We start from the raw sequence: 22,059 nt of genomic DNA, 5'->3' as shown, positions 1-22,059 counted from the left end.
ACATCTCTGTTTTAGAGGCTTGGAGGGCTGTGCGTATTTATAGGCTCCGAGGCAGTTTACTTTCCTGGGAATCCCGGGAAGTCTTACAGTGAACAATCAGATGGAAAAAAACCTGCTGTGGGATGGCCTCAATGCCTCCTTACATACGGCAAAATGTGGTGTTATTTGCCACATAGTAACATAAACACTCGGCACAGGGCGCCCTGACAACAGATGGGTTCGAGTCATCGAGCATGACTCGAACCCATCTGCCCCAGGCTTCAACCACACAGATGACATTGTGAGAACATTCAGACATAATTACCACACTTGTAACAAATTCCCTATCAAATTATGTATTGCATCTAGGTGTTTGTCATCATGACATGTCAGATGTAATTTCCGATCCGGCCACTCCCTCTTGCCATGCGGTCATCTTATTCCTGCGACCTAGTTTTCCCGACTATCTCCTCATCTGCAGCTCATTCCCTCAGTCACTTATCCTAAACGCCGGTCCCCTTCCCTTTGCCTGCCGCCAAATTGTCGAGTGTGTTTTGTGATCCTGTCCTGTTTTTTTCCCCCTGACCTCGGATTCCCTGCCTCTCGTCGGATGTGCTTGCCTGAGAGGCTGATCTCCCTTTTTGACTTTTTTGTTTGTTTTGTTTTTGATGATTTATTTTTGACTTTTCTCAGAAAACATCATACATCAGAAGATACATCATATCATAGCAGCAGAACCCATGAAGCAATGACAAAAAAAGCTTCCGTACCTTCAGAAATTAGTTTTGTGAATTCCATTTGCTAAAACAAATTTGTTCCATCTCAGCAAAATAAAACATTTCATTGAACCTCTTGAAACAATAGGACGATTGAGACTTATGGCAGTTATCATGCCTACTTTGAGAGCCTGCTTTTTAAGGGATGGATCTTGTCCTGTCCTGCCTGCCAGAGCAACCAAATATTGCCAAATTACGGTCTGGCTGAACAGTTATTTAGAGGGGGAGGAGCAGTGCCCTTGGAGAGCGCCTGCATCTGGCGTCTCTGTCTGTTGGTTTGAGGCGTAGTTGAAGAACTCAAAACTCGGTACATACACCACACAGTAGGCCTAGGGTTTGCGGGACGGAGGGGTGGGAGCTATGTGGGTGGGGATGTGGTGGGTGGCTGCGATCTTGCCCCTCTAGCTCCTGCCCCAACGTGCTTCTCGTCCATCCTGCAATTTTTAAAACCACTCATATAAGCTTAGAAAACATACACTCGTGCACAAATCATACCCCGGACAACAGCCCACCAGACCAGGGACTACGGGGCAGGAGGGGTGCCAGTGATTCGGGTTTGACATGCTTGGAGGACTCGCACCCCCATGCCCCACAGTTTTAACTGCAATTACCAACAGCACACATTGAGCGCTGGCGTTTCCAGGGTGGCAGGGCGCCAATGGGTTGGTGCGGGGGTGTGATTGGCGGGGTCCCCTGGCGGATGGCTTCGGGTCCTGGTGACTTGGATTGCCGGATGGAATTCTGGCCTGCTGTAACCCAGCGGGACTGCGGGGAGCGCCCCCGGGTGCTCGTGGCTGTGGGTTGGACGGCTGTCGGTCTTTGCTCTCGCTGCTCCACCCTCCACCACCCCTGGTGCCTGAGGTGATGGAAGGCCCATATATCTGGCAGTCTCTGTGGGTCTTGGCTGTCCTGCGCTAAGCGCACTTGGCTACGTGGATGGGGGCTCAAGGTGTGGTGGGACGTCCAGCTCGTTGCGGTATGGTAGGCCTGGCCTTTGCGCGGGATGTTGGTGGGAGTGGGGGCCCCGCCGGGTGGTTCGGGCGAGGTGTCGCTCTCTCGGACCTGGCTCCGGGCCTGTGGTCCGTGCCCGGGCTATCCTGCGGTCGTAGAGTGTTTGTATAGCTGCGGGCTTCGGGGATATAATTCTGACCTCACGCACCAGAACCAGTTGGGAAAAGTCCCGTACACTCACTGGTGGACAGATCACACACACACACACACACACACACACACACACACACACACACACACACACACACACACACACACACACACATACATCACCACACCTGCTTTGAACACAACCCAACACCCTCCTGGTTGCATTCCTTTCCTTTCCTCCCTCATTTACTGCCATAAATGTGGCAGGAACGGGCCACGGGCCCAACTGCTGTTCCAGTTTTCCTGGACTTAATTAACTCGTTTTGTTGATACATGTTGTCGTCAGATGTTTCTACGTTTATGTCTTTTCCAGCTACATGTTGTTGTTTGGCTCTATGTTTATTTGTCTCACCCTTGGGGATTCTCCCCTCTTGGAGTAGTAAGGATCAGTTTATTTAGAGACCAAAACATGGTAAAATCGTTCTCCAAAGAGGGGGGTCGGTGGTGGTTCTGTGTAACAAAAAGCTGTGCTCTGGTCATCGTCATCCACAGGACAGAGTTGATGATTTAAAATTAAAATAAAGAGTCATTGCAGGTTGAGAAGTTGAATTCCACTTGCAGACTAACTCTGTTCTAGATGCAATGGAACAAATACTCTGTGTGTGTCCAGCATGATGACAGCACAGGTAAAAACAAATAAAATAAAATGAAATAAAATAAACCCCACTGTGTCCAGGGAGGTTCTCAAGGCTAATAAAATGAGATATGAGTCTGTCAAAATATTGATTATAAAGGTTGGCGCGGAGGACCATCTGGAAGCACGCCGACTCCATGTGCTGCTCACTGAGGCTGGCTAGACCTTCAGGATGTTGGAAATTCCGTTTTGTTTTGCAACCGTTGAGAACACAACAGTGCTTGGAGGTTGTGCTATTTCACCTGTAGCTCTTGCTATGTTGACGGAGGTGATGATTAGGGCATCTAAGTGGGTTGTAGGTGGAGAGAGGTCGGAGGGTGGTATGGATCTTCTTCCCATTAGAGCATGTATGGATGATGTCACTACGGAGCCGTGCACATGTGGACTATGAGCCAAGTTGAGTGACAAATCTAAAATGGCCAAGAATTAAAGGTGCAGTGTGTGGAATTTAGTGGTGTGGTGTGTGGATGGGGTGGTTTGACCACACAGGTTTGGCCACGCCTGTTGCACGTTGGTTGGGCTAACGCGCAGTAGGTTTAAAACCCCATCCAAACACACACTCAGGAGAGGAGCCCTGTCATGACATGTTCATTCTGCTCCTGGCTTATTCCACCTAGCCGCCTCTCTACAATAAACTCGTGTTCACAACCCCCCGTCGTTTGGGTCTCTGTGCCGGAGGGCCCTGAAAACACCACTTGGGTGGTGTGTGGTGGTAGAACTGCCACACCGGAGCCTGAACAGGGACTCTCCGGCGTGGGGAAGGGGCACAGAAGGGATTCCCTGGAGCCAACAGCGGTTCAACGAGTGGCCCCAGCACCAACCCTCTCCCGGCAGGCAGCAGCAGCACCTAGGGGGTCCGGCGAAGGACCGGGGAGAAGCGGCGCAGCAACTACCACAGGTGATGTATGGCAGCTAGCTTCTCCGCCCAGCAGGCGTGGACCAGCAGGACCATCCAGCAGCCAGGCCACCCCTCCAAGCAGCACCCGCAACAGCCAAGACCGGCCAGGCCTTCACCAGCCAAACCCAGCAGCTGGAGGTCCCACGCTCCAGAAGAGAGGAGGGGAGTCTCTCTAGAGCCAGTGTTTGGTTTGTCCGTTCTGGGCTACTGTAGAAGAAACGTGGTGGCCTCCGTGAAGCGTACCCGCTCCCTATGTAGATTAAAAACAGCTCATTCTAAGGCAACTAAAACGCAATTCTTATTTTCATGGGGATTTTAAACGAATTAAAACATACTTGTGAATATTATATTATATTTCTTCAAATTCTACCCACTGTGCCATTAAGTCATCAGTTTCTTGATTGTTGGAGGTGAGCCGTACATGACGGATCGTGCTTGCACTCCCAGCGCGTATCATTACGACGATATCAACTCATACCCAATCAGATTCCCGTTACGAATGACCTTACTCGGCCTCCCTGTGCGTCTACTGCTTCAGCCCAGCAGCTGATCCCTGGACTGAGTTTCCACCATCGAGATGCAGCATTGTGTCTGCCGCCTGCAGTTTTGAAGGGAGAGTAATGAACGCTTTCTTGTTATTGTGAAATTTAACTTTGTTTTCGTCTTTTGCCCAAAGTATTGTTTTTGTCATTAGTTTCCATTACTGACCGGTTTTATCAAAACAGTATATATTTTCTATCTGCTACTGGTTGCTGTCTCACTGTGACTGCTGATGCTTCACATTAGCCCCCTGGTTAGCGCAACAGAACCGAGTTCCGCCACCGGAGGTTGGCGCACACTCAGCATCTCAGAGCACGATGTGAGGAGATCTGAGACAAGTGAACACCAGGAAAGCAGCCAGTCCGGACGGCATCCCCGTAGTAGCAGAGCCCGCAGGATCATGAAGGATCCTCACCACCCCAACAATGGACTGTTGCAGCTGCTGCGGTCAGGCAAACGCCTCCGCAAGCAACACAGCAAGAACAGAGAGACTGAGACTGAGTTTTTTCCCGCAAGCCATTAGAACCGTCAATGCTGACCTCACCAGGGGTCCTAACTGAGCCACACACATAGGCTCCACTACCTTACTGTACTGTATGTAGCATACTGTACCGCATACTGTGTCACTGTTCAGGGTTGTTCGTGATGCCGTATTGATGCGCCGTACTGTTGTATACTGTGCTGTATTATCCCACAAACACTACCTCACTTTATCACATGCCACTTTAATGCACATATCTGCATAAACATAATTGCCTATTCCATATACATAAGCATATTCCCTCTATCTATTCCATTTATTTCATTTTATTTTATTGTATTTTATTTTATTCTATATATTTTTATTTTATTCTATAAGTATTCAACTTACTGTATTACGTTTTAGGAGTCAGTCATTAGTTGGTCTATTAGAAATAAATTTTTCATAGGACATATTGTGAATTATCACCAGGTGCGTTGCATTACATTTCACTGCATATATGTATGAAAGTATGTATATGTATGTGAAGAATAAACCTCTTGAATCTTGAATCTTGACATGTTCTGAAGGCCTGTGCTGACGTGCTTGCTCCAGTGTTCACCATTATTCAACCTCTCCCCGGCGCGGGTCTGGTGCTGATGGTTCATTAAGCTTGGACTGGACGGGGACGGCTGGACTGAGGAGACAAAGACAGTTATTTGAAGATGAGCATTTATTAAGTACTGGTACAAAGTTTTAAGAACATGCACCAGGGGTCTGTTCTAGAAGAGAGCCCCAATCTCTGGGGCCGGCTGGTTATATAGCCTCTGTGGTAGCCTTTACCGGCAGATGTTGCAAAAAGGGGAGTTACTGTGGATAGTGTAAAAGCTGAACATTGCTTTGTGACACAAGTTTGACGTTCAAAGATCATTAATGTCAAGGAAATTCCGGGGAACATCGTGTGCACCCGCATGTAAGCACTGGCTAAGGGATTAAATAACATGACCTTATAGCATCCACTTACATTGAAAGTACAGAGCAGTTAGAACACAAAAAGAAGTGGGGGGCTGAGTGTTATCATTACCAAAAAATTACATCAGTGCCCATATAGAAAATTGGCTCCATTCACAATCAGTGAATTGGGGATCCACCATTTTTTCTCCCTTGAATTTCTTACCTCAGGGGCCAACTTAGAAGAGTGTAGGGACGTGTGTGAAGTCAATGGGCTTCTGTGTGCAGCCTCACACAGTATTTAATATCAGATCCTGTGTATTATTGCATGTAAGGCTATACATGGCTGATAATACCAAACAAGCAACAGATGCCAGGTTGATGAATGACGGCAATACATTCCTTAATGTGGTGCAGTTCTATAAGGGAATAGTATTTTGAACAAGATTAAGAAAACAAATGCAGTTGAAAAGAACGCAACTTTATTTTTTTAGTTGACCTTGTTTGTTCTTTTTAAGAAACGTTTGAAATGTATACAGGCGATATGTACAGAGGTCGGTCATGACATTCTGCAGTTCTGCATGCACTTTTGTTCTGCCTTAAAAAAGAAAATGCTTTTTAAAAAGCGGTATTATAACATTTTTCATTTTCGTGGTGTGAAAGGAGCCAATTGTTGGTATTTACATAAAATGGCTGAATGACAAACAACACGTGAAACACACGTCTGGCACCTCCACAGTCAAACCACAAAGTGACACAGCAGGGAAGGTGGAAAGAGGAACGTCCACTTGCTCACTTGGTTGGCTGCTTTACAAGCTCATTAGGAATATATTCGGTTCCACGTGTATCCAACGTATCCAATACCTCAGAACCTACATTATACCGTTTTCACACCAAAATAAGCGGGTTCACCCGTTTTTTATTTTTGTTTGTTTTTTAACCGGGTCAAACCGCTGAAAATAGGCGATTGACACCTTTCCCATTAGCAGGAGAAATGTCGTTTTCGTTTTCTGGTGCGTCATGTTCGACGTCACCAACACGTCGGAAAAGGGGCGCGTCATTGTTCCTGTGTGATTTGGAACAAAACAGTAGAGGAGACAGCAACTTGAGCGAACAATGACGTAAAACTGTAAAACTTGGGGCGTATTTTGCGGCGTTCAAAAGAACCGGATCGTTCATGAACGACAAAACACCACAGGTGAGGCGACGTGGAGCACCGGCACCACGGATACTCCATGCTCCTGCGGTGGCGGGGAGCGGCTTGGGGCGAGGCCGGAGTGACTTCTGAGCCCGGTGGGGAGCGCGAGGGTTCACCGCCGTGCTCCCCACGATGCCATCCCCACACTCGCAACATTTCACGGTCTCTCTCCCATGAGGAAAAAGTCCGTAACTTAAAAGTCAATAATCTGATCCACGTCAGAGCTGATCGGTGGTGGAGCCGGTTAAAACCCGGGTCTTTTGCAGGATCATTTGACCCAGGACTGAGACCCGTTTTTTTTTCCTTTCCCACTGGTGACAAACGCTGACATGGTTTCCTGTGAGCTGCTATTGGTCAATTTCTAATATCACACTTGCAATGTTGGACCAGCCAGTTTCTGGCAAATGCACTGTAAAAAAAAAAAAACACAATGAAAAAAATAGATAAATATATAAAATAAAAATAAAAATACTTACTTCTAAGCTATTTTTAATGGACAGGGTTATTAGCCTCAATACATCCGTATCCTACAACAACATAATCCAACATACAAAATAATTCTGTGTAGGTCTGTTGTGAAAAGTGGTGTTCACCTACTTCACTGGAAGCCAATTTGGACCTTTGGGTCCAATATCGTTTGATTCCCCACACGGCAATTGACACATAACCTAAATACATTCCGTGCCAATTTATTTTCGGAATAACAGTGTTTACCAATGACCATCGCAGAGTCCGCTCAATCACAGGAACTACAGGTGAAAGGTTCCATGCATGATTTGGCACCTTTCTGGATTTTGTGACGTTCCAGTATAACGGCATATGAAAACAATCTTCCATTAATTTACATTAATTTACAATTGACACCTACACCCAATAAACAAAGAAGAAACAAGGAAGGCAATAATTATACAATAACCAATTCAAAGAACCACCCCAAAAAGTCAACATTATCCCATTAATAGCAACCAAATAAATGGTTGCTATTAAGAATAATACACTAGCAGATGTTTTTAGCACATTGTGTTTTCCAAGCCTGAGTGGACGTTAAATTGTTGACTATATTTCTATATAATTTTTTATTTTATTTTCTTTACAATGGACTTTCCGAATAAGTTGTACTTTATTTATACTCATAAGATAAGATAACACTTTGTTTATCCACGGGGTCGGACTTCAGGAATGCTGTGACATAGTTGAAAATATTCCTTTGGATTAATGGTAAAGCAGTATAACTTACTACGTCATGCTTTTTTCAGGACCGGCATTTAAAGGAAGCTTAAATGGCCGACAACATGACGATATAAACTGGAGTTCTTTGCATAAGAAGTTGCAACTCTCGCTGCGAGAGCTCGCGAGACGCGACGGCCCTGCACGCGTTGGAAGCCGTGTTGCACGATGAGGTCGGCTCAGCCGCGGGACCAGGCCCTCCACCTATCAAGGCACGGCAGCTCCGCTTCAGAACTGTTTCGCTGATTTCCCAGGTGGAATTTCCTCGAGGTGCGGTAGTGACATTGCCGCAGACAGTGCAAAGGTCATGAATCACCTCGAAATAATGATTCAACTCTGTGTTGCTAAAAGTTTAAACCTGATCTTTTTTTTTTTTTTTTTTAAACAAAAGGAAAAGTATTTTCTGAATACAGGTCTCTATTGAAGTCCTGCATAATGGGGTGCTTCCACAGATGGGGTTTAATCAAAACAGGAGTAAGATAAGATTGCTTCATTTTAGACTAATTATTTCCAAACTAAAAAGTCCAAGACTAAGGTAATAAAGGACTAGTCAGCTCCTTCTGTCTGGTCTTGGTGCCGGTCTTAGTCCAGATAGTCAACCATCCATCAAGGTCGACCTGGAGGCCACATCAAATAATTACAAAATTTCATTTAACCCTTCACTTAGACCTAGATGAGCTCTAATCGTCCTGTGGTGCGTGGATGGGAGGGTTTGAGCAGCCATCCCTGCCGCCCCTTGGTTGGTCTAACGAGCAACAGGTTAAAACCCCCATCCACACACTCACTCAGGAGAGGAGCCCTGTCATGATGTGTTCCATCTGCTCCCGGCTTGTTCCACCTAGCCTCCTCTCTGCAATAAACTGATGCCCTACAACCCATCGTCTTCTGCGTCTGTGCCTTAGGGCCCTGAAAACGCCACTTGGGCGGCATGTGGCGGGCGGAACTGCCACACTTCCTTCTGGGAAGTCAGGGGGTTTTTTTTGTTTTTGTTTTTTTAAACAAAGACGAGAGCAAGTCTGAGACTATTTTAAAGCATGACTGAGAAAGGCCGCTCCAGGTAGTCCAGATTAAAAGTGTGATTCAGTCTGAAACGAGGCCTAATCTGTGTCGGCGAAACTGTGTTTTCTGTGTTGAAAGGACCACAGAAAACAATCGTGATCTTCTCACGGGTGGTAGAGGAACACGCCAGCAGTTGTCTTGCAAAATGCTCGGCTGGTTGTCAGTCTCCTTTTTTTTTTCTTTTGGGGGTTACAGAGGATAGGTTTGAATTTTGACACAGAGCATTACAATAAACAAACGTCAGAAGTTTTTTCCCCCCAAGAAGTGATTTGAGGTGAGAAATACAAACTACAACGAAAAAAAACAAACAAACACATGAAGCAAAGGAAGGAACAGAGAAATAAATGAACTTCCCTGATCGGATTGAACACAGTTAGAGGAACATGCTGCTCGACGTTTCCAGATGTGACACAGGCCCCATCTGAGAATCCCAACGTCAGAACAATCTGTAAGACACTGTTGTAGCAGGGCTGGGCGATATCGGCCAAATCAAACTGCATGATGTTTTTTTGATACCTCGATATTTTGGGGATGACCGTTAGTTCTTCCGTAGCATATTTACACACGGGAAATATTTGAGAAACAATCATTAGTAACGTGGACATTATAACCAAGCGGTAGAGGCGTTGGTTGGAACAGCCAGGGCAGCGGGCCAGGTTCGAAAAAATTGCATTTACTGTCCTGAAAAACATTGAACTAAATCACAATATTACGATCGCCAAATCCCAGACGATATCTGGTCCCATAACCGCGATATCAGCTTTATATCGATATCGCCCGGCCCCAAGTCGTACGCCTGACGCGGGGGACATGCTTTGTTTTGTTTTTTTTGTTTTGTTAAGTTTTTTTGAGTGGTCAAGATCAGAGGATACAGCACCACGTCCAGGTACACGGTATCATGATGTTCCTCTTCCTGCCCAAAATTATTTGTGTTGCCCGTAGCAGAGCTCTAGAGTTGAAGTTTGCGTTTTAACATTGTGCCTGAGGCGGCAATCTGGTGCTTGATATGCAAGAGGCGAAATGATACATTACTCGGAAGTACATATCTTAGTAAACAAGTTATTATTTGGCTACAGATAAGATGTCACAGTGGTCCAATGTCCCTGGCAGCTGCTGCTACTTTGCCTCGAAGCGCCCAGTTCTTCAGCCAGGGACAATTGCGGCTGCAGCAGTCCATAAGAAAACCTACCGGCTAAACTGGAATCGTATGTCAGGCGAGCTCGCCCCGGATCATTAGTGTCGTTCTCCATTTCACAGGGGGAACAAGGGTCACCCGTGAGTCAGTCACGGAAAACTGAATTATTGAAAAACACAAACACATTAGGAAAAACAAGTTGATGAAATAAGTAGGAACATAAATGGTAACAAGGAACTGGAAAAATGATGCCACATGTGAAAACAAAAAGACTTCAATTTAAATCTATTGTTTGAATTTCTCTAATTTTGTGCACATGTAGCCAAAGGATTGTTCAACTGAAGTTACCCAAAGTGACCAGTGGCCAGGGAATTGGGAACTCTTTTCTCAGTCTTTCCATACAAGCCGTGTAGCAACAAGGTGGCTGTGACAAGTGGCGCTGTGCAGGATTTGTACAGGTTTAGATTGTGCGGCCTTCAAACGAGTGCTTTGTTTCATTTCTTTTTTTATTCGATAGGGGAGTTTTGTGGCCCGTGCGGCGATGCACGGCAAGACATTTAATATTTTGGTTCCTTCCAGGGAACGCCTTCCACCCGTTTCCTATAATTCCCCAAATGAAGTTTTGGGTACCAGGTTTCCTTTTGAATCCCTTGGAAAAAACAATACAATTTCTGGGAAAAGATCAGAAAGTGATGTGCTCTGAAAACAGAGAAGCAACAGAGAGAATAAAATAAATTAAACCACGTGTCCTCGGGACAATTTATCAAAGGAGCAAAAGTTGGCACAGAAGAGAATAAAGAACAGTGAGCTTCTGTGGCCAGCACGCAGCTGCGTTCCCCAGCTGTGAAGCGCCGTGTGACGTGTCTGTACGATCCCCGTTTCAATCTCGCGCCGCCTCCAACAACTGCAACCGCAACCGCAAACGGGGACGCACATACCTGAACCCCAATGTCGATATCCATCAGGCCTCATCAAATAAGTTTAATTTATCGTAGATCCACACACATGCCCACGTCCACAGTGACTGGAACCGGGGCAAAAAAATAAAAATAAAAAATAATAATAATAATAAAAAATAAACATAGGGAGAAGAAGGTGACGGGCGGGAGTCGGGCCCTGGGGTCCCAGCTGGCGTCATATAGGAGAAGTGGTCGGTCCTCTCGACTCCCGACTCAGTCAGCTGGCTGGAAGGGGGAGATCCCCGGCCCCCTCCTCTGCGGGTCATCGCTCCTCGGGGGAAGGGGGTCCCCGGCAGTGAGGTCACGGGACCAGGGGGATGGGGGGCGGGGGCAGGGGAGGCGCCGGCCTCGGTGGCTGGGGTCAGACGGCCGACAGCGACGCGCTCTTTGAGGGGGGCAGCTCGAGGAGAGCGTGGACGGTGACGCCCACTTTGACCAGGCCGCGCTCCTCCAGGATGTGGTGCGGCAGGCACAGCTTGTCCTGGCCGGGGGAAACAAAAGCATGAGAGGCGCGAAAGGAGGCTGCCACGTCTCTGTGTTTGTTGCGTCGTAAGTTCACTCGTTCACAAGTGCTCCAGCAGTATTGGCATTTTTCCTGCAGCGTGGGTGTGTGTGTGTGTGTGTGTGTGTGTGTGTGTTTATGTAGGAACAGAGTGTGTGAAGTAAACACTGGCATTTGTCTGGTAACTATGTTCAGTATCACTCGCCAAACAAAATATTAGTGCAATGCTTCATTCCCAGGTTCCTCGGAATACTTAAAGGGGACCCATTATGCTTTTCCAGATTTTCTGCCATATATATAATGTTACATTATGGGGTGTTCATATTAGACGCGGCCCAAGTGTCAAATAATGATGTAAACTCATGACAAAGTAATCGCTGTAAACAAAACGTTTCGACTCTGGACGCTCCGTTTCCAAAGGTTTTCCCCCCCCCCCCCCACTCGTAGGGACGTCTGCTCCATCCCATCCGCTCCAAACAAAGCTAATAAAAACACTGTATTACTGTAGATGTATTAATTTCTTTCATTTTATTTTTTGACATCGACACGAATAAAATAAAATAAAATCCCTGCGTGTGAGAGCGCCGTGCGAGTTCCCCGGGTTAACTTTGGTGGACGGATAAGGTGAAACCCTGAGCTTATAGAACGAAACCCGGAAGTGAAGCTCAAACCCCACTGGCTCACAGACCTCAGGAGGGAGGCTCCTCCCACTTCAACAGAGCATCAGGAACAGGGTGGATTTGGAGGCACGTTAGAATGGCTAGAATGCATCATCTGAGCGAAATTTCACCAAAAAAAAACTTAAGAACATGTTTTGGGGACCTCAGATACCAATATTAACTAGTGCAAAAAGAAGCATCATTTTTTTTTTTTTAATTTAACTACAGTGATATTGCTTTCACATTGTGTTTCCTTACCGATTAGAGGATCAATTCGCTATTCAACATGTTCATGTAAGGCTTTTCACGCACAGTGAGAAGCTGCAGCAGAGTGGTAAGTTTCTCTGCGCTCTGAAAGGTTGTGCCATGAACTGTTATAAATGGTGGGAACCAACATTATGTCTATGTCATATATGTCTATGTTTTGACGTACTTTTCATATCAACTTTTGTACAAGGTATGTGTACTTTGCTTTCCTTATTAAGGCTAAATACAGTGCATGTGTTAAAAAAAGACATGAACTCGTCACTTTCTGTGCCATAATGTGAAGAGGAGAAAGGCAACATGTCGCGACCATCAGATAAAGGGAACTTAAACAGATGATCTGTCTCAACGAAATTGCCCCATCAGCGACACCGTCTCATCAGCAGGACCCCTGCGGAAGCGTCGCCACGCCTGCTGACTGACATCTCAACGACTCGTCAGCTTCGCCGCTCCAAGAAAACTGTATTAAAAAACTCAGATCTCCAGTGAGAACTGAGCACTTCCTCTGTGGCGCTCTGTTGTGTTGCTACACTGAAACGGCTCCTCTTGTGCAAGATTAAATACTTTAACATAAAGTATATGTCTCTGATTTCCTCTGTAACGATTAGTCCGTCCACGAACAAAGTTTATAGCAATTTAACTTTTACAGTCCCGGTGAAAATAAACAAGAAATGGGCTCCATAAAGCCCAAAATGTTATATTTCCTTATCCACAAACGTTATGAAGACACATATACAGGTACACGACAGGATTTATTTATTTATTATTTTACCTGTGGGACACCCAGCTTCTTACAAGCATCCAAGAAGTTTTCCACATTCCTACGGCACTTTGCCATGCTGAGTTTTGGCTGAAAGACAAAATATCATTGAAGCACATCGTCAAATTGTGATTGTTTGTTATTCGTTTTATTCTCAAATGTGATTGATTGTGCGTCATTTGCAGCATCACTAAGTTGTAAGAATGTTACTTTACAAAACCAAAATCACAGATCACAGTTATAAGATCAGACGTTATGTCCATAAACCTCGAACACTTCAAATGTAAGAAATATATATTTTTTTCATTTTAAATATTTACAATAATTTTTTTGACAGTTTTATCAATAAAGATTGTCAATCATCTCAAGAACTGATCTAACGAAAGAGAAGATGAAACAAGGGGCGCTCTTAAAAAAAAAAGATAAATATAAATACAGATTTTTGCCTTTTGTACACGAGTTGTTTTTTTTTTAGACAGCTCACCACGGCAGGGGAGGGGACGTGGATACTGGCAACAGACCGAGGGCAGATGTGATTGGCCAGATGGCACAGGACAACGCCGTCCATTAGAGCAGCGCCCACATCGTCTGGGAGGAAGACCTTCAGCCTGGACTCAATGTTCTAAAAACACATTGGAAAGGACGCAACGCAGACTTTTTACCAAATTGAAAAACAGGCATTGTTGCCACAAAATCTGATTTATTTTTTTCCCCATGACTTTCCGATGCACTCTCAATTAGCTAAACTGGCATTAAAAGTTTTTATTTTACTACTTTTATACATTACTTCCAAGCTGTACAAACCACTAGTTTCTTGTATTTAACTATTAATTTAATTAAATAATGACCAGGAATAAATAAATAAGTAAATAAATAAGTAAATACATAATAAATAATAATTATAATAAAAATGCACTCTACATAAACAGACTTGTGTGAAATGCTCATCTATTTAACTATTAATTTAATTAAATAATGACCAAGAATAAATAAATAAGTAAATAAATAATAATAATAATAATAATAATAATAATAAAAATGCACCCTACATAAACAGACTTGTGAAATGCTCACCTGCCGCAGGAGGCCGATCTGCTCCATTTCCTCTCTCAAATGCTCCATCTTCCTCCTCATAGTGAAACTGGGGTCGGTGGAGGCCAACTCCTGGCGACTTCCTCTGGTAAATGCTGCCAAAAGAGATTAAAAATAAATAAATAAAAATGAAACAAAATGCAAAAATGCACCATTTTTAAATACAGGTGCTACACATTGAGGAACATAGAGTTAGTGGTGCGAGCGAGAGGGCTGCCACCTTTATTTCTAAATAATCCACACCGAAGGACGGACGTAGGGCAAGGGGTGGGCAAACTTTCTGCCTCAGGGGCCACAATGGGTTTTAAAATTTGACAGACGGGCCGGGCCAGCAGCAGATCGATGGAGAATGTTTGCGTCAACTGATATAAATTACATGTAAAAGCCATTACATAAAAAGTTTTGCCCTTTAAAGGGTAGCCAAAGCACTCAAGTGTAGGACCGGGGGTTGCCGAAGCATGAATAGTAAGAAGTTTTTTTTTTCATTAAAAGTAAAGAAACTTACATTCAATTTCAGCGGGAACAGTGTTGTTGGTAACCCTTTTTTTTTGCCAGTGCATCAAAGTTTGGTGTCAGTTTTGGCTGTGGCAGTTCTCAGGACAGATCTGAGGTGTTCCTCAGATACAGTGGCTTGCAAAACTATTCATACCCCTGGAACTTTTCCACATTTCGTCACGTTACAACCACAAACGTAGTTGTATTTGATTGGGATTTTATGTGATAGACCAACACAAAGTGGCGCATAATTGTGGAGTGGAAGGAAAATGATACATGGTTTTCAATTTTTTTTACAAATAAAAAACTGAAAAGTGTGGAGTGCAAAAGTATTCAGCCCTCTTCACTCTTATACCCCTAAATAAAATCCAGTGCAACCAATTGCCTTCAGAAGTCACCTAATTAATAAATAGTCTACCAGTGTGTAATCTGTGTAATGCTGCCACTGTGGTTGGAGTCGCTTTTATTGTTGTTTTTGTTGTCTTTGTTGTTGCTTTTGTTGTTGCTGTTGTTTCAGGGGCATTCTTTTCTGACAACTACGTTCTCTCTCTCTCTTTTTTGTATTTCTTTGTAAAGCTCATTGTGTTGCCCTGGTATGAAATGTGCTCTATAAATAAAGTGACTTGACTTCATCTAATCTCGGTATAAATACAACTGTTCTGTGAAGGCCTCAGAGGTTTGTTAGAGAACATTAGTGAACATACAGCATCATGAAGCCCAAGGAACACACCAGACAGGTCAGGGATAAAGTTGTGGAGAAGTTTAAAGCAGGGTTAGGTTATAAAAAAAATATCCCAAGCTTTGAACATCTCACGGAGTCTGTTCAATCCATCATCCGAAAATGGAAAGGGTATGGCACAACTGCAAACCTACCAAGACATGGCCGTCCACCTAAACTGACAGGCCGGGCAAGGGGAGCATCGATCAGAGAAGCAGCCAGGAGGCCCATGGTAACGCTGGAGGAGCTGCAGAGATCCACAGCTCAGGTGGGAGAATCTGTCCACAGGACAACAATTAGTCGTGCACTCCACAAATCGGGCCTTTATGGAAGAGTGGCAAGAAGAAAGCCATTGTTGAAACAAAGCCATAAGAAGTCCCGTTTGCAGTTTGCCACAAGCCATGTGGGGGACACAGCAAACATGTGGAGGAAGGTGCGCTGGTCAGATGAGACCGAAATTTGAAGTTTTTGCCTAAATGCAAAACGCTATGTGTGGCGGAAAACTAACACTGCACATGACCCTGAACACACCATCCCCACCGTGAAACATGGTGGTGGCAGCATCATGCTGGTAGGATCCTTTTCTTCAGCAGGGACGGGAAAGCTGCTCAGAGTTGATGGGAAGATGGAGGGAGCCAAATACTGGGCAATCTTGGAAGAAAACCTGTTAGGAGTCTGCAAAAGACTTGAGACTGGGGCGGAGTTTCACCTTCCAGCAGGACAACAACCCTAAACATCCAGCCAGAGCTACAATGGAATGGTTTGGATCAAAGCATATTCATGTGTTAGAATGGCCCGATCAAAGTCCAGACCTAAATCCAGCTGAGAATCTCTGGCAAGACTTGAAAATTGCTGTTGACAGATGCTCTCCATCCAATCTGACTGACCTTGAGCTATTTTGCAAAGAAGATGGGCAAAAAATTTCAGTCTCTAGGTATGCAAAGCTGGTAGAGAAAAACCCCAAAAACTTGCAGCAGTAATTACAGCGAAAGGTGGTTCTACAAAGTATTGACTCAGGGGGGCTGAATACTTTTACTCTCTTTTATTTGTAAAAAACAATTTGAAAACCATGTATCATTTTCCTTCCACTCCACAATTATGCACCACTTTGTGTTGGTCCATCACATAAAATCCCAATAAAATACATTGACCTTTGTGGTTGAAAAGTGACAAAATGTGGAAAACTTCAAGGGGTACTTTTGTAAGCCACTGCATCTGGGCGTGCTTTGTTGATGTTCGTCAACCTGAATGTCTGCTCACACATGCCGGTAAAGCCCAAACGTCATCTGCCATCTTCCGAATGTTTGGAAACGTGGCTCCGCTTAGCCAAGCATAAAACGTAAACACCACGCAAACTAAAACATCCAGTTTGAGAGAGTTGAACTTCTCCTATGGGACGGAGTCACACTGACGATGGATCAGCTCCAATTGCGACTCCCGAGTCTTGCGGCAGGGGACGTTGTCGCCGGCTGAAGTGACTTGTCAATTCTTTAAAAAAAATCAGAGAACTGACGGCGGAATTCTCCGTGCAGGTTGTCCGGTGATTTGCTGGGTTCCTTCACGTGTCGAGGGGCCTCTTCCAGTGCCGCTGGTGCGGGGAAGTGAGCCAATGATTTGTTTGAAATCTGTCTTGAGAAAGTCAACTTGGCTCTGAAGGCTCTCAGGTTTGTGTACATTTCCTGCGCAAATTGATCCTTCCTATGGCTTCACGTTCAGCTCCCTCACTAGTGCCAATACTATTGATAGACTCTACGTTTTGTTGTGTTGTCCGCACAAATAAACTCCTAAATAATTAAACTTTTATAAAACGTGTATATTCTTACTGTTAAATAAAAGCTTTTTTGAAAACACAAGAGGTTGTGTGTCGATGACGCTGTTCAACATTCCCTCAAAACACAAGAACGATGCAGGGATTGCCCCATTCAGCAGGCTGTGAAGTAGCCATGTGAAAGTAGCCATGAGGCTTTGTTGGTCCTCCAACCATTTGCATTCTGGGAGCTGGCTGAATGAACCAAGTGTGGGGCGAAAACTTTGGAGGTGATTATCTCAGAAACACGGTTTGCCACACCCTTGTCGTTAACAAGTCGTAGCTTTAAAAATATTTGCTTGATTTGCACAAGTGACACCTTGTTTGGAGGCTCTGATTCTCAGCTTTTGAATGGTGCGTGGGGAGGGGGAACCGCCGGCTTTCCCGATTAACTCGAAAAACGAGCTCATTTCCCCTTTGAGCTCCCAAACTCGTTGACATACTTTCCCCAAACTTAACCAGCGGACATGAGAGTGGTAAAGCAAGTCCCAGTGATCAGGATCGCTTTCCCGGAGGACCATAATAAATTGACGACGCTGAAGACCCCTCGCCCGTATTGAGTTGACGAGGTTTAGGGCTGGATTCACTACACGATCAAGCTGCAATACAGACTCACACAGGGCTTCCTGATGGATTATTGTAGGATAAGTGTAGGAAAATGACATCCAGGCCAGGGTGGTGGCAGCATCATGCTGGTGGGATCCTTTTCTTCAGCAGGGACAGGGAAGCTGGCCAGAGTTGATGGGAAGATGGATGGAGCCAAATACTTGGGATTCCATGGTCAAAAATTCCTCCGTTATCTCAAAATTGTCACCGATCCCTCTGATAAAAATGAAGAGCTGAGCGGTGTCCTTTATGTCGTTACTTTCACCCAGTGCTAACGAATACAGCTTAAACGACTCACTGGCTATGTCTTCGTCAATTAGTTCTACACGGCGAGTCACTGTCCTGCGTGATAAACTCATACTTAAAAATAAAAATAAACTTCACGGCCCACGATATGATTTAGATCTTCCTCCACTCGCTTCTCCTCATCCCTAACAACCCGGAGATGAAAGTTTTCACAGACGAGTGAAACCCGGATCCTCGGCTTGATTACAGAAGTGGCGTCAGCGTGACTTCTTCGGTGGTGTGCATTGGTACACGGCCCCTCCACAATGATGTCTCCGTGTGTGTGTGTAAAAGTAGTACGATTTAAAGGTTGAACTCTATCAAAAGGGCTTCCCATTGTGACTTGACATCACATGGAACACGGAGGAATGATCTTCACCCGGACGCTCGCTTTAAAGGAAACCATCGATCGGTGTTGTTCGGCGCTGTTCAGCGACTCGGGAAGTGAACGGCGTTTCCCCTCCCCCGTCATCTAACGGGAATATTTAACTCCGCGGTTTAACATTTATCTACTATTTATAAACCAAACTCTGTTTTGAAAATCCGTTGAGCGATAAAAAATAAAAAATAAAAAAAACCCACAAAGGAACATGAATCTAGAAAAATCGAATTTGCCTTCTAAAAGGTTTTTTTTCAACTTATTTGGCTGCTCCTTGGCCATTTTAGAAATGGGCCAGACAGTGGTTTTTGCTGCGGTGTGTCACATATTCAACGGGCCGGAGTAAAAACCCCAACGGGGTGTATGTGGCCCGCGGGCCGTAGTTTACCTATGCCTGATGTAGATCAACCACCGTATCAATAACCCTGTTAAAACGAACAGAGGCTCAATGTGAATGATAACAAATCTAGAGTATTTGTCAACCCCAAAATGGTGAGGGGGGTTGTACATAAGTGCTCCCTTCCTCCTCCTCCTCCTGGAATACCGATCATTTTCTGGATCAGAAATGGAATAAAACAACAGAGTTGGTGTGGACATGGCTTGAAGCAACACTGTCACTTTTTTACCTAAAAATAACAGCTTCAGAATCATTTTGAGGGTACACTGATTTTCCGGATTGTAAACTACATCAATTGCACTCTCAGACTACTTTGAGCGTAACAGCGCTCACATCTCATACCATGAAGGAACTAGAAACCCAAATACCCTTGAAATTCTCTTGAATGGAAGCTATTTAAGCACACCCTTATTGTTGGTTTAATCCTGGAAGTTTAGTTTTGGTACAGTTTGTCTTTTTAACAATGAGGGGAAGGAGCTTATTATTATTGTTGTTCTTGCAGCTGGATTCCACTGAATGAGCAAAAAGGAAGAAAGTGTGAAGAGCATTCATCATTTTCATTTCCTAGTGGAGCTCCTTGGAACACACACACACAGTACAAAATAGACTGGGTGGAGCCATTTACCTGAGCGTGGCTTGAGTCCAAACACCGTCAGAGTTGTGCTGAAGTCTACGTTACACAAGCCGTCCTGTCACAAAGGAAAAGGAAGACAATGAAATGGAAACGAGCAGCCGAAAAAATAAGATCTCGGTAAATGTCAAACAAGGTCTTTATGGGGAGTAAATTTTTTTCTATTAAGCTAAAATAAGTTTGTTCGATTTTTGACATAATTTGTTAAAAATGTCCGGCAATGCGGCCATAAACAAAGCCATTTGTTCTCATTGTTGGCCATTTCACTGTCTCAAACAGGGATGACATTTTTAGACTTTAAAGCCACAAAACTCCCACAATGAATGAACTTTAAAAAAAAATTGAAAGTTGAGTCTTCATTATAGGCTTTTTATTTTTATTTTGCATGTGTCTTCATATCTAGTTTATTTTAATGACTGAATTCGGACACAAAAAAAAAAAAGTCATTGAGCCTCACATGAACATTTCTTATATGATTTCATTTCTCACCTCACACTCGTCATTCCCACTGGAAGATTTCCGCGCACTCTGGCATTTGTACTGTGAAGACAGATAAAGAACATTCAGGTTCCCATGGGCTTTTAGCCTCGGGGCACCGTGGGGCCTCACGAGATCAGATCTGCCGATGTGGTTCCCCCATCACACAAACTGCAATAAATGTCTAGCAACCACTTCCAAGCATTACAATTCCAAGCACAATGAATATGACACATGATTTAACTCAGGATGTGAAGTGAAGTCCCTTGTGCACATCATTCTAGCCAAATAGCAATAAAACAACAGCAGGGCAATAAAACATGGATTTTGCTCGACGTATTCTTTTTTTTCCCTCTCAACTCCTTTGAAGACTTGATGACAAGAGAACATCATATCTGTTACACATTTATGGCCGGCACCAATCCTTCTTCTTCAGAGGATCTTATAAAGTTTTGATCGACCAAACAACCAATCGTTATCGCTTCTCAGAGAGGGGGATAATCTCCACCAAGTGAAACACAGACACAAACCACATTTATTTGATAAAACATACTAAAATTAAAATAAATAAATAAATAAAATTAATTGGACAACAACCACGCCCCACGCCCGATAGCCCTTCCTTGTTCTTCAGGTGGACCCTCATGCCACGCGATCATGAATATCAACGAATATCTCCCGGCGAACTGAGGCATTATGTACGCTGACACCGCGTTCGCAATGTGGTCACCTTTAGATAATCTTTCCTAAGGTACTTGTTCCTCCGGCGGTCCTCGTTCTGGTTGAGGACGGGCTGGATATCTGGCCACTTTGTCTCTGAATTACACTGCTCCGACTTGAGGCTTCCGTCGAAGGAGGATGAGGAGGAGGGCTGCGGAACGACATTGAAGAATCAGCCATCGCCAAGACGTGGGGGGGAGAGAGCACCGTAAAAAAAACAACAAAGAGACATCCGTCGCCTGGTGGACAACGAACCGGGATGAGGCAACAATCAGCCTCAGTGCCCTCCGCGAATTCACAAAGAATGGATTGCGGACAGTAATAGCACCATGAATTGCGCATCGATTACTTTATTACATTATTACAGCGAGCCCGACACGGAACACAGGCTTTTTTTGTCTCTTAAATTAGAAAAAGGAGTAAAATAAATACAAAATAATATTAACACACTGCTTTTATTTGTTTTATTTGAAGAAAGGGGGCAGGCGCAGCGGAGCATGAATGCGTATTGTGGTCTCCAGTACGCATTTACTACGCCACTGCTCAACACTTGCCTGATTTTTTACGAATTATCAGTCAAAAAAAAACTTTAAATAATTGTATTATTGTCTTAAAATAATAACTACAGGATGGTGGTTGTTTTTATTTAAAGCGTGAGTGAAAATGTCCAATTGTAAGGAAATCCTCGGGTGGTGCTCTGCAAAACCCTGACAGGGCTGTAGCACCGGCAAGCCCCCCCCCCATCCCACCCAAGCGTTGAATCATCCCATCTCCAACCCCCCATCCCCGGTCTATTTTGTACCCCCACTTTGTTTTATCTTTTTGATTTGATCTATTTTATTTTTATTTTATTTATATTATTCTATTCACTAAATGCATTACGTTTTAGGAATCAGTTAGTTTCAGTTAGTTTCTAGGTAGGAATTAGGTTGGCTACTATGTTCGGTTTAGTAACTATTGTGCGTAATCTCCGGGTGCGTTGCAAAGACATTTAACTGCATTTATGTATGAAAGTATGTATATGTACAGTATGTGACGAATAAACCCTGATTAAAAAAACAACCCGTGAATCTTGAATCATCCCAATGTTGACAGGTAGCTCTGATCGCTGAGGAACTCAAGGCGCTCCCTTTTTTTTTTTGTCGGATTGTTGAATTGGGTATTTTTTGCAACGAGGCTCATTTGCATAGAAAGGGGCCAATTTTGCACCAGATATATGAATATTAATTTGTTTAAATACATTTAAGCACCGGTGCACCGAGACGCTGTTTACATGGCGGCGCGGTTCGG

At 44.3% G+C, this 22,059-nt stretch overlaps 1 protein-coding gene across 1 annotated transcript in view; it reads right to left on the bottom strand.

Moving 5' to 3' along the window:
* Positions 1-11,092: 11,092 nt before the first annotated feature.
* The window catches only part of lrch2 (leucine-rich repeats and calponin homology (CH) domain containing 2), a 34,742-nt gene continuing 23,775 nt past the window's right edge, over positions 11,093-22,059 (bottom strand). Inside the window, exons 15-21 of the mRNA XM_080014019.1 lie at positions 20,780-20,920; positions 20,062-20,112; positions 19,567-19,630; positions 14,237-14,349; positions 13,647-13,784; positions 13,175-13,252; positions 11,093-11,458 (exon numbers count right to left, since the gene is read on the bottom strand). Of these exons, the coding sequence (XP_079870145.1) occupies positions 11,339-11,458; positions 13,175-13,252; positions 13,647-13,784; positions 14,237-14,349; positions 19,567-19,630; positions 20,062-20,112; positions 20,780-20,920 (705 nt within the window). The 3' untranslated portion in view covers positions 11,093-11,338. The remainder of the gene's footprint in view (positions 11,459-13,174; positions 13,253-13,646; positions 13,785-14,236; positions 14,350-19,566; positions 19,631-20,061; positions 20,113-20,779; positions 20,921-22,059) is intronic.

The sequence above is a fragment of the Zeus faber genome (assembly GCF_960531495.2).
Source record: "Zeus faber genome assembly, chromosome: 14".
Classification (NCBI taxonomy): domain Eukaryota; kingdom Metazoa; phylum Chordata; class Actinopteri; order Zeiformes; family Zeidae; genus Zeus; species Zeus faber.
The sequence above is the reverse complement of the archived record's forward strand: the minus strand, read 5'-3'. Positions and strand labels throughout refer to the sequence as shown.